The sequence below is a fragment of the Dromiciops gliroides genome, chromosome 1 (assembly GCF_019393635.1).
Source record: "Dromiciops gliroides isolate mDroGli1 chromosome 1, mDroGli1.pri, whole genome shotgun sequence".
NCBI classification, from domain to species: domain Eukaryota; kingdom Metazoa; phylum Chordata; class Mammalia; order Microbiotheria; family Microbiotheriidae; genus Dromiciops; species Dromiciops gliroides.
Window position 1 is genome coordinate 711367350 of NC_057861.1, and position 11487 is coordinate 711378836.

The following is an 11487-nucleotide window of genomic DNA, read 5'->3' on the forward strand; positions in this document are numbered from 1 at the left end:
GGAGCTGGTGATCATAGAAACCCCAGTGTGACTTCCTTAAGAGCAGGTCATACCAAACTGAATTTATTTCCTTTTTTGGCATGATTCCTAAACTGATAGTTCAAAAGAATGTCCTAGATGTAGATAACTTTAAATTTTAGCAAAACATTCAGTAAAGTATATCATTTTATTCTTATAGACAAAGATGTGGTTTAAATAATAGTACAATTAGATGGATTCAGAACTGTATGAAAGGCAAGACTCAAACATCAACTGGAAGAAAGGCCCTGGTAGAATGCCTCACTTTTATAAGCTTGACCTTATTCTTTTTTAAAGTTTTATTAATGACTTGGATGAAAAGAAGATGATGCAAAAGTCTAGAAGATTGGTGGAGGCCTCAGCAGTAATAAGGACTTTTGTAAGAGGGTGAATTTGTGAAGAAAGATAATTAATTCTCTTTTAGACATGTTGAATTTGAGATGCTTATGGAAATCCATTTCTAAGTATCCAATACGAAGGTGCTAATGTGGGACTGAAACAAAGGAGAGTGTCTGGGGCTGGATCTGGGAATTATTTGCATAAAAAGGGTAAATGAACCCATGGAAAGTGATAAAGATCACTAAGTAAGAGGATATAAAGAGAAACAAGAAGACAGCCTAAGATAAAGTCTTGAGCAACACCAACATTTAGTGAGTATGGCATGGAGATAGGTAAAGATGCAGCAAAGGTGCCTGAGAAGGAGTGGTGAGGCAGATAGGAGGAAAACCAAGAAAGAGGAGTTACAGAAATCCAGAGAGGAAGGAGTACTCAGACAAGAAAGTGGCTGACTGGATCAAGTGGTGTAGAGAAGTCAAAAAAGATGAACATTAAGAAATTGCCATTGGATTTGGCAATGGAGAGATCATTGGTAACTTTGGAGAAATCAATTTCAGTTGAATAATGGGGTCAGAAGACAGATTGAGGAGGATTTAGAAGAGAAAGGGAAAACACAGTGACTGATAGGATCTTAAAATATCATGACAGGCTAAAAGATTGGGCTGAATGTAAATAGATGACATTTAATGGAAAATAGAAATAAATAAGCTGTTTTGTGGATAGGTTCAAAAATTGAATTCACAAGTAAAAGATAAGACAGTCATGGCTTGATACGTTTGTAGGGAAAAGATCTGGGGGGTTTATTGTACTTCATATGTGTTCATAATCAGGAATGGTGTGATATGGCAACCACAATGGCTGATGAGATATTAGGGTACAATCGGCGCCTCCCTTCCTCTCTTTGGTGTTTTTCCTCAGAATGTTGATTTTGTGGAAGGGCCCAGGCTAGACATCCTTCATTTCCTTTCCTCATGATGCTCCTGGCTTTCTGGACTTCACCAACCCCATGTGGGTACCTTCCCCCACTGTCCCACAACCCATTTTGAACTGCCTTATATATGTTGTCTTCACCCATTAAAATATAAACTCCTTGGGGTGGATCCAAGATGGTGGAGAGGAATCAGCAAGCTGCCTGAGCTCTCCTTCTGTTCCCTCAAAAAGAACGTTAAATCAAGCCTCTGGACAGATTCTGAAACTACAGAACTTGCAAAGAGATAGAGATACACAGTCTTCCAACCATAGATAATTTAGAAGACTTCAGGAAAGGTCAATCTGACTTGGGCAAAAGGGAGGGGCAGCAGCGCAGGGCAGCAGCCCAGCGCCAAGGGGGGGTCGGGGCAAGTCAGCAGGAAGCTGCGGGCCACAGCCGAGCAACTGAGGCCCCTGGATCCTGGCTCAAAAATCTGGTGGCCCAGTAAGACAGTGGAAAAACCTACCTGAACCAGCTGAGAGGGCAAGTTGCCAGCTGGAGGGCCACGAACAGGATAGGCACAACTAGGCCCACTGATCCCAGGGCACTCAGAAAGGCAGTGCAGGGTTGGGGAACTCCACACACCATAAAGGCCTCAGTGTAAAAAGCCGGTGACACAGCACCTATACTCCAGCACAAGAAGCTCAGAACAGGGACCCTGGTGCCCCCAGAGCAGACCTCAAATTAAAAAATAAATAAATAAGCTGCAATAATGAGTAAGAAGCAAAAAAGAGCCCTCTCCATTGAGAGCTTCAGTATCCAAAGGGAAGAGGCAAACGCAAACTCAGATGAGGACAATACCCTCAAATTGTCGACATGTGAAGCCTCACAAGGGAAGGTGAATTGGTCTCAAGAACAAAAAGCCTTCCTGAAAGAGCTCAAAAAGGATGTTAAAAATCAATTGAGAGAGGTAGAAGAAAAAATGGGGAGAGAAATGAAAGCAAAACAAGAAAACTATGAAAAAAGAATCAGCAGCTTGGAAAAGGAAGCACAAAGATTGACTGAAGAAAACAATTCCTTAAAAAATTCATCAGGCCAAATGGAAAAATAGGTGCATAATCTCACTGAAGAAAACAATGCCTTAAAAAATTCATTTGGCCAAATGGGAAAAAAGGTGCATAATCTCATTGAAGAAAACAATGCCTTAAAAATTAAAATTGGACAGTTAGAAGATAAGGAATCCATGAGACACCAGGAATCAGTCAAGCAGAATCAAAAGAATGAAAAAATAGAAGAAAATGTGAAATACCTCATTGGAAAGACAACTGATCTGGAAAACAGATCAAGGAGAGACAACTTAAGAATCATTGGCCTGCCTGAAAGCCATGATCAGAAAAAGAATCTAGACACCATATTCCAGGAAATTATTAAGGAGAACTGCCTTGATATTATAGAATCAGAGGATAAAAGCATCATTGAAAGAATCCACCAATCACCTCCTGAAAGAGACCCCAAAAGGAAAACTCCAAGGAATATTGTAGCCAAATTCCAGAATTATCATGTGAAGGAGAAAATTCTCCAAGCAGCCAGAAAGAAGCAATTTAAATATCAAGGAACCACAGTCAGGATTGCTCAGGACCTGGCAGCTTCAATGTTAAAGGACCACAAGGCTTGGAATATGATATTCCGGAAGGCAAAGGAGCTTGGATTGCAGCCAAGAATCTATTACCCAGCAAAAAGTTGCATTCTCTTTCAGGGGAAAAGATAGACATTCAATGACATTGGGGACTTTCAGTGTTTCTGGATGAAAAGACCAGAACTGAATAGAAAATTCGATCTTAACATACAAGAGAAGTTTAAAAAAGTAAACAGAGGGGAAAAAAAGTTACTCAATTAGATTAAACTGTTTACATCCCTACACAGGAAGATAATACTCATAACTTAAGAACTGTAAATGTATTTGGGCAGAGAGAAGGACTATACACAGAGGGTATAAATATAAATTGTCTTTGATGTGATGATATAAAGAAAATTAAGGGGTTAAAAAGGGAGTCTCTGGGGAGGAGAAGAAAGGGGAGGTGGAATGGGGGTGAATTACATCATATGAAGAGGTGAAAAAAGAAACCTATTACAATAGAGGGAAAGAAAGGAGGGGTGAAATTATTCCAACTCTACCCTCATCAGATTTGATTCAAAGAGGAAATAACATATACGTTCATTGGGATAAAGAAACTTAGCTCATTCTTTAGGGAAGTAAAAGGGGAAGGGAAAGGGGGGGGGAGACTGATAGAAGGGAGGACAAAAGCAAGGGAGAAAAGGGTAAAGAAAAGAGATGGGGTTATAAAAAGGGAGGGCAGATTGAGGGAGGCAGGGGTAAGAAGCAAAACGGTGAGGAGGAATAGGGTGAAAGAAGGGGGAAAAAGTACAAAGGGGGTAAATAGAATGGAGGGGAATAGACAGTAATAATAACTGTGAATGTGAATGGGATGAACTCTGCTATAAAATGGAAGCAAATTGCAGAGTGGATTAAAAACCAGAATCCTACAATATGCTGTTTATAAGAAACATATTTGAAGCAGAGAGATACAGAGTAAAGGTAAAAGGTTGGAGCAGAATATATTATGCTTCAGCTAAAGTAAAAAAGTAGGGGTAGCAATCCTTATCTCAGACAAAGCACAGGCCATAATAGATCTTATTAAAAGAGACAAGGCAGGAAACTACATCTTGCTAAAAGGTACTATAGATAATGAAGTAATATCAATATTAAATATGTATGCACCAAGTGGTATAGCATCCAAATTCTTAGAGAAGTTAAATGAGTTACAAGAGGAATTAGATAGTAATACTATACTAGTGGGGGGGATCTGAATCTCCCCCTCTCAGAATTAGATAAATCTAGCCAAAAAATAAATAAGAAAGAAGTGAAAGAGGTGAATAGATTACTAGAAAAGTTAGACATGATAGATGTCTGGAGAAAATTGAATGGGGATAAAAAGGAATATACCTTTTTCTCAGCAGTACATGGCACATTTTCAAAAATTGACCATGTATTAGGGCACAAAAACATCATAGTCAAATGTAGAAAGGCAAAAATAGTAAATGCATCCTTCTCAGATCATGATGCAATAAAAATTACATGTAAGAAAGAGCCAGGGAAAAGTAGACTGAAAATCAATTGGAAACTAAATAATTTCATTCTAAAGAATAAGTGGGTCAAACAACAATTCATAGAAACAATCAATAACTTTATCCAAGAGAATGACAATAATGAGACAACATACCAAAATCTATGGGATGCAGCCAAAGCAGTGCTTAGGGGAAAATTTATAGCTCTAAATGCTTAGATGAATACAAAAGAGAAAGAGGAGATTAATGAATTGGGCGTACAACTTTAAAAAGCTAGAAAAAGAACAAATTAGAAATCCCCAATTAGATACTAAACTAGAGATCCTGAAAATTAAAGGAGAAATTAATAAGATTGAAAGCAAGAAAACTATAGAATTAATAAAACTAAGAGCTGGTTTTATGAAAAAACCAATAAAATAGATAAAGTATTGGTTAATTTGATTAAAAAAAAGAAAGAAGAAAACCAAATTACCAGTACCAAAAATGAAAAGGGTGATGTTACCACCAATGAAGTGGAAATTAAATCAATAATTAGGAATTATTTTGCCCAACTGTATGCCAATAAATGTGACAATCTAAATGAAATGGATGAATATTTACAAAAATACAAACTGCCCAGGTTAACTGAAGAGGAAATAAAATCCTTAAATAAGCCCATATTAGAAAAAGAAATTGAACAAGCCATTAATGAACTCCCTAAGAAAAAATCCCCAGGGCCAGATCAGTTTACAGGTGAATTTTACCAAACGTTTAAAGAACAATTAATTCCAGTATTATACAAATTATTTGGAAAAATAGGTGAAGAAGGAGTTCTACCAAATTCGTTTTATGATACAAATATGGTGGTGATACCAAAACCAGGCAAAGCAAAAACAGAGAAAGAAAATTATAGACCAATTTCCCTAATGAATATTGACGCTAAAATCTTAAATAAGATATTAGCAAGGAGATTACAGCAAGTGATCACCAGGATAATACTATGACGAGGTGGGATTTATACCAGGAATGCAGGGCTGGTTCAACACTAGGATAAGTATTAACATAATCAACCGCATCAATAAGAAAACTAACCAAAATCATATGATTATCTCAATAGATGCAGAGAAAGCTTTTGACAAAATACAGCACCCATTCCTAATAAAAACACTAGAGAGCTTAGGAATAGGTGGAGCTTTCCTTAAAATATAAGCAGTATCTACCTAAAACCATCAGCAAGCATTATATGCAATGGAGATAATTTAGAGGCCTTCCCAGTAAGATCAGGGGTGAAACAGGGATGTCCATTATTACCCCTATTATTTAATATTGTACTAGAAATGTTAGCTTTAGCAATCAGAGAAGAAAAAGGAATTGAAGGAATTAGAATAGGCAAGGAGGAAACAAAACTATCACTCTTTGCAGATGATATGATGATATACTTAATCCTAGAGAATCAACTCAAAAATTACTTGAAACAATTAACAACTTTAGCAAAGTAGCAGTATATAAGATAAATCCACATAAATCATCAGCGTTTCTATACATGACCAACAAAGTACAGCAGCAAGAGATAGAAAGAGAAATTCCATTTAAATTAATGGTAGATAATATAAAATGCTTGGGAGTCTACTTGCCAAGACAAACCCAGGAACTCTATGAACACAATGACCAAACACTCTTCACACAAATCAAATCAGATCTAAATAATTGGAAAGATATCAATTGCTCATGGATAGGCAGAGCTAATATAGTAAAAATGACAATTCTGCCTAAATTAATTTACTTATTCAGTGCCATACCAATCAGACTACCTAAAAATTATTTTATAGAACTAGAAAAATAATAACAAAATTCATCTAGAAAAACAAAAAGTCAAGAATGTCAAGGGAAATAATGAAAAAAAAATGCACAGGAAGGTAGGTTAGTGGTACCAAACCTGGAGCTTTACTATAAAGCAGCAGTTATCAAAACTATCTGGTACTGGCTAAGAAATAGAGTGGAGGATCAATGGAATAGGCTAGGCACAGGAAATCCAGTAGTAAATGACACTAGTAATGTAGTGTTTGATAAACCCAAAGACTCCAGCTTCTGGGATAGGAACTCAGTATTTGACAAAAACTGCTGGGAAAACTGGAAGATAGTTTGGCAGAAATGAGGCATAGACCAACATCTTACACCTTATACTAAAATAAGGTCAAAATGGATACATGATTTAAACATAAGAGGTGATACCATAGGTAAATTAGGAGAGAATGGAATAGTCTACCTTTCAGATCTTTGGAAAGGAGAACAGTTTATGACCAAACAAGAGATAGAGAATGTTATAAAATGCAAAATGGATGATTTTGATTACATTAAATTAAAAAGGTTTTGTACAAACAGAAGCAATGCATCCAAAATTAGAAGGGCGGCAGAAGGCTGGGAAACAATTTTTATGGCCAGTACTTCTGATAAAGGCCTCATTTCTAAAATATATAGGGAACTAAATCAAATTTATAAGAATCCAAGTCATTCCCTAATTGAGAAATGGTCAAAGGATATGAACAGGCAGTTTTCTGATGAAGAAATCAAAGCTATCTATTCCCAAATGAAAAAATGCTCTAAATCACTAATGATTAGAGAGATGCAAATTAAAACAACTCTGAGGTACCACCTGACACCTATCATATTGGCTAATGTGACAAAAAAGGAAGATAATAAATGTTGGAGAGGCTGTGGGAAAATTGGAACACTAATGCATTGTTGCTAATTGTCACTAATGCTGTGAACTGATCCAACCATTCTGGAGAGCAATTTGGAATTATGCCCAAAGGGCGATAAAGCTGTGCATACCCTTTGACCCAGCAATACCACTTCTGGGTCTTTTTCCCAACGAGATCATGGAAAAGGGAAAAGGACCCACATGTACAAAAATATTTATAGCTGCTCTTTATGTGGTGGCAAGGAATTGGAAGTTGAGGGGATGCCCATCAATTGGGGAATGGCTGGACAAGCTGTGGTATATGAATGTAATGGAATACTATTGTGCTGTAAGAAACGATGAGCAGGAGGAGTTCAGAGAAACCTGGAGGGTCTTACATGGGCTGATGATGAGTGAGATGAGCAGAACCAGAAGAACATCGTACACAGTATCATCAACATTGTGTGTTGATCTACTGTGATGGACTAGATTCTTCTCACCAATGCAATGGTACAGAAGAATTCCAGGGAACTCATGATGGAAGAGGATCTCCAAATCCAGGACAAAAAAAAAAGAACTGTGGAGTATAGATCCTGATTGAATCATACTATTTCTTTTGTTTTGGGTGCTGTTGTTTTTCTATTTTGAGGTTTTTCCTCATTGCTCTGATTTTTCTCTTATAACATGACTAATGGAGAAATATGTTTAATGTTATATATATATACTTATACATATATATATATACATATATACATATATATAGATATATATATAACCTATATCAGATTACCTGCTGTCTAGGCGAGGGGGGAGGGAGGGGAGGGAGGGAGAGAAATCTGAAATTGGAAAGTTTGTATAAACAAAAGTTGAGAACTATCTTTACATGTAACTAGAAAAAAATAAATTAAATTAAATTTTAAAAATATATAAACTCCTTGAAGTTAGGGGCTGTCTTTCTACTTGTATTTATATCCCTAGCACTTAGCATGGTACCTGGCATATAATTAAGAATTTAATAAGTGCTTGTTGACTGACTGTGACTGCTGTACTCTGCCTTTACCTCCAGACTACACATGGAGCATTGTGTTCATTTCTAAGCATTGTAGATTAAGAAATATTGAGATGAGCAGATCAGTCAGAGGTATACAACCAACCTGGTGACAGGCCCTGACTCCTTTCCATATGAAAATTGGTTGAAAGAATGAGGGATGTTTAATTCGGAAAAAGGAGGAAAGGGTGATAACTAAAGGAGGAAAGGGTGATAACTAAAAAACTGTCATGTGGAAGAGGAATGAGACCTCTTCTGTTTGGTTACAGAAGGCAGAAAGTGGAGCAATTGGAGGAAGTGGCAAAGAAGCAAATTTAGGTTTGGTATTAAGGAAAACTTCCTCCTAATTACAGCTACTCACAAATGGAGTGAGTTCTTTGGGGTGGTAATAAGTTTAGCTGTGGGCATCTTCAAAAAGAGGCTAGAGGACAACTTGTCAAGTACATTACTAGGGGGATTCTTTTTCAGGTATTAATTGGATTTGAATAGCTATAGAGGGTCCTTCCAATTCTAAAATTCCGTGATTTTATGAAAGTAAGAACACATATAAGACTGTGTTGTTTGCTGCATTTTCAGAAATGTTATTACGATTCTTTTTAAGGTGTAACTTTTTTTTAATTTCCAGAAGCAGAAATAAAAGCAAGAAGATGACCACTAGAAAAGCATGTCGTTCAAGAATGCCAGAAAACAAGTGTAGCAGTAGAAGAAGTAAGCGTATCAAAAATTAGACTCCTGCCAGCTTTTCTGAGTACAGGGATTAAAGTATGATACATTTTGTCATCCTGAGCATTTAATATTCTTTGTCCTGTCTGTCCATGTGGAAAGTTAAAATTCTCAAACTGATTGTTTAATGTTGCTGATGGTAAGTTACATTTAGGTTGACTTTTGTTTAACACAGCCTTGCACAAACCAAATGAGTCTTAAACCCCACTCATTTGACCCTCCATTCCTTCTCCCATCACTAAATACCTTCATATGCAGCCAACCATACCCCTTCTCCTTGGAGGTGGAGCACTATTGGCAGACTCATGAGTTTGTGTTTCTTCCTCATAAAATATCCCTTCTGGGTCAGTTATTCCCCCAGCCCGAGGACTTCTGCTTCTTTCCCACACCAATGTGACTAGAAGTAGGAAAACTAGGTTGTGGGAGAAGATAGTAGGGAATGTCTTTGGAAAGTAGGGTACAGGCACTCAGGTGAGCATTTATTAATGTGTCTGACTTAGACACATATAGTGTCTAAATTACAGTGGTTTTTGCTTATTAAATCCTAGTAGATATAATTTAGCTCATTTATAAATGAGCATCCAGTTCATTGATAGCCTGTTACTTTTGCATAAAGAACTAATTAATATTTTCATTTTAAAAGTCAGCAATGTTTTAAAATAATTATAAAATGTATTACAAGTCTTGAAAAGGCACTTAAAGATTTAAATGACTCCATTGATTAATACTTGTTGCTTTTAATTTCTAAACCACATTCCTGATAGTTTGTATTCTGACAATTAAAATTTATCAGTAAATGGATGAAATACTTCATATGACATTCTAAATATGCCTTTATTTAAAGTAAAATTGAATATATTATATATTGGCACAACAGATGTTTCCCCAACAAGCACTCAAAGAAATTCCTTTTAAAAATACATACCCAGAGACAATAGTTTGATTATAAGTTGTTGATAGAAAGGAGAGAGCTGTGCCCTTTAACTTTTCAGTAAGGTGCTAATCGTTGGATATTATGTTTGACCATAGTTTTTTTGCCTTTCTATGTTGACTCAGTTTACATTGTTATAGTCATTGTGTATAAAATATGCCATTAAATTATCTTGGGCTAGGAGGAAGTCTTACCAGCCTCCAGAATGTCTGCTGGTGTCTGATAAATGCTTGTTGAAATAATATCTGGTGTCCCTTCCCCCAGATTTCTCAGTGCCATTATTTGTACTCCCAAGCCCCCACATCTCTACCTCTCCACTTAGCATATCAGGAGTTCATTAAAGGACAAGAGCAAGCACTAGCCATATGACGACAACACATTTCTAAATGTGCCAGTGACAACATTAATTTCTGCCTATTTCCAAAGTCTGCCTCCATTGACCTTTACCCTTTATTATATGTTTGGGAACTGAAGTGGAGTCTTAGAATGTCTGAGGGTTGAGTAATTTCCTAATCAAAATGACATTTTGTCTTTTTTATGACTACCCTCTATCATATAGTTACATAAGAATGTCTCATTTTGCTAAGTATGATGTGGTAATTTAAAGGAACTTGAAGTAGAACTCTTGAACTTCAGAACAAAATTTTACAGGAGGCAAATGTGAACAATTTTAACAAAATAGTGCTTAACACAGAAGGATTTTTTAATATCCATGCTACAACTCATGCTAAAATGAGGCATAGTATTATGAAACAGTCTTTTGTGAATTGTTTTCCAAACTCAACATATCATTTCTTTTTTCTCTATGACTTTATGTATATTATCTCCTGTGTCTGGAAGATACCCCCTCCTCACCTCCAACTTGTAAAGTCCATAGCTTTCTTTAAATTGAGGTACCCCTTAATTTTCAGCCTTCCTTTCCTGACCCCTCTTCCCACCCCAAATTGTGAACACTCTCTCCCTTCTGAAGTTACTTTGTATTTACTTCTCTGTATAAATGTTGTATCCCTGAAAACAATGTCAATTTGAAGTTAGGGACTGCTTTGTTTTTGTCTCTGTATTCTCAGCACTCAGTGCGTAATGGATGCTTAATAAATGTTTGTTGAATTAAGTGAGTAGTTTCCTTTTAGTTGAAATATTTGAAAGCATCCCTTTCATCTCAGTACCATCAAGGTGAAACATTAAGTTGAATTGTTTTTCTACAAGTAAGTTAAACACTGCTTTCCATAAACAAATTGTAGCAGATCTTTGCTATTATAAAAAGTTTAATTAACACCTTGAAGATTTGGCCTTCATGCTCTGGGTTTATTTTGTTTCCCACGTGGCAATTTAGACAATAATCTGGTGTGACAAGTGAATATTTAGGTATCGTCAATAAAGATAATATGTTGTCCATATATTAAAGTGAAACTTCAGTAGCAGAAGATTTGTGTTGTGTCACCTGTATTCTCACTGAGTTCCCTTTATTGAGAGAAGTATGAATTTAGGAGATGACTGTCCAGGCTTAATTAAGACTGCCATCTGTGAGAGGTTTTTGTCTGTGTGGGGCTGGTTGGCCCGAAGGAGGATGAATTCATGACCAGAACTTCATTATTAATATTTTCTAATTAGCTGTATTATGAGGAACAGATATTGCACCTCAGCTCCATCCTCAGAAATTGCATTTGAACAAGCATCTGTGGTCAATAATGGTCTGGAGAATATCTTGAAGCTGACTTCCTTCTGAGTATTGACTT

The 11487-nt window shown here is 36.5% G+C and overlaps 1 protein-coding gene across 2 annotated transcripts in view; it reads left to right on the forward strand.

The window, feature by feature from the left end:
* Positions 1–10830, forward strand: part of RAD18 (RAD18 E3 ubiquitin protein ligase) — a 132484-nt gene extending 121654 nt beyond the window's left edge. For both annotated transcript variants that reach the window (XM_043975450.1, XM_043975448.1), the window contains one exon: positions 8723–10830. In XM_043975450.1, the coding sequence (XP_043831385.1) occupies positions 8723–8825 (103 nt within the window). In that variant the 3' untranslated portion in view covers positions 8826–10830. The remainder of the gene's footprint in view (positions 1–8722) is intronic.
* Positions 10831–11487: the final 657 nt, after the last annotated feature.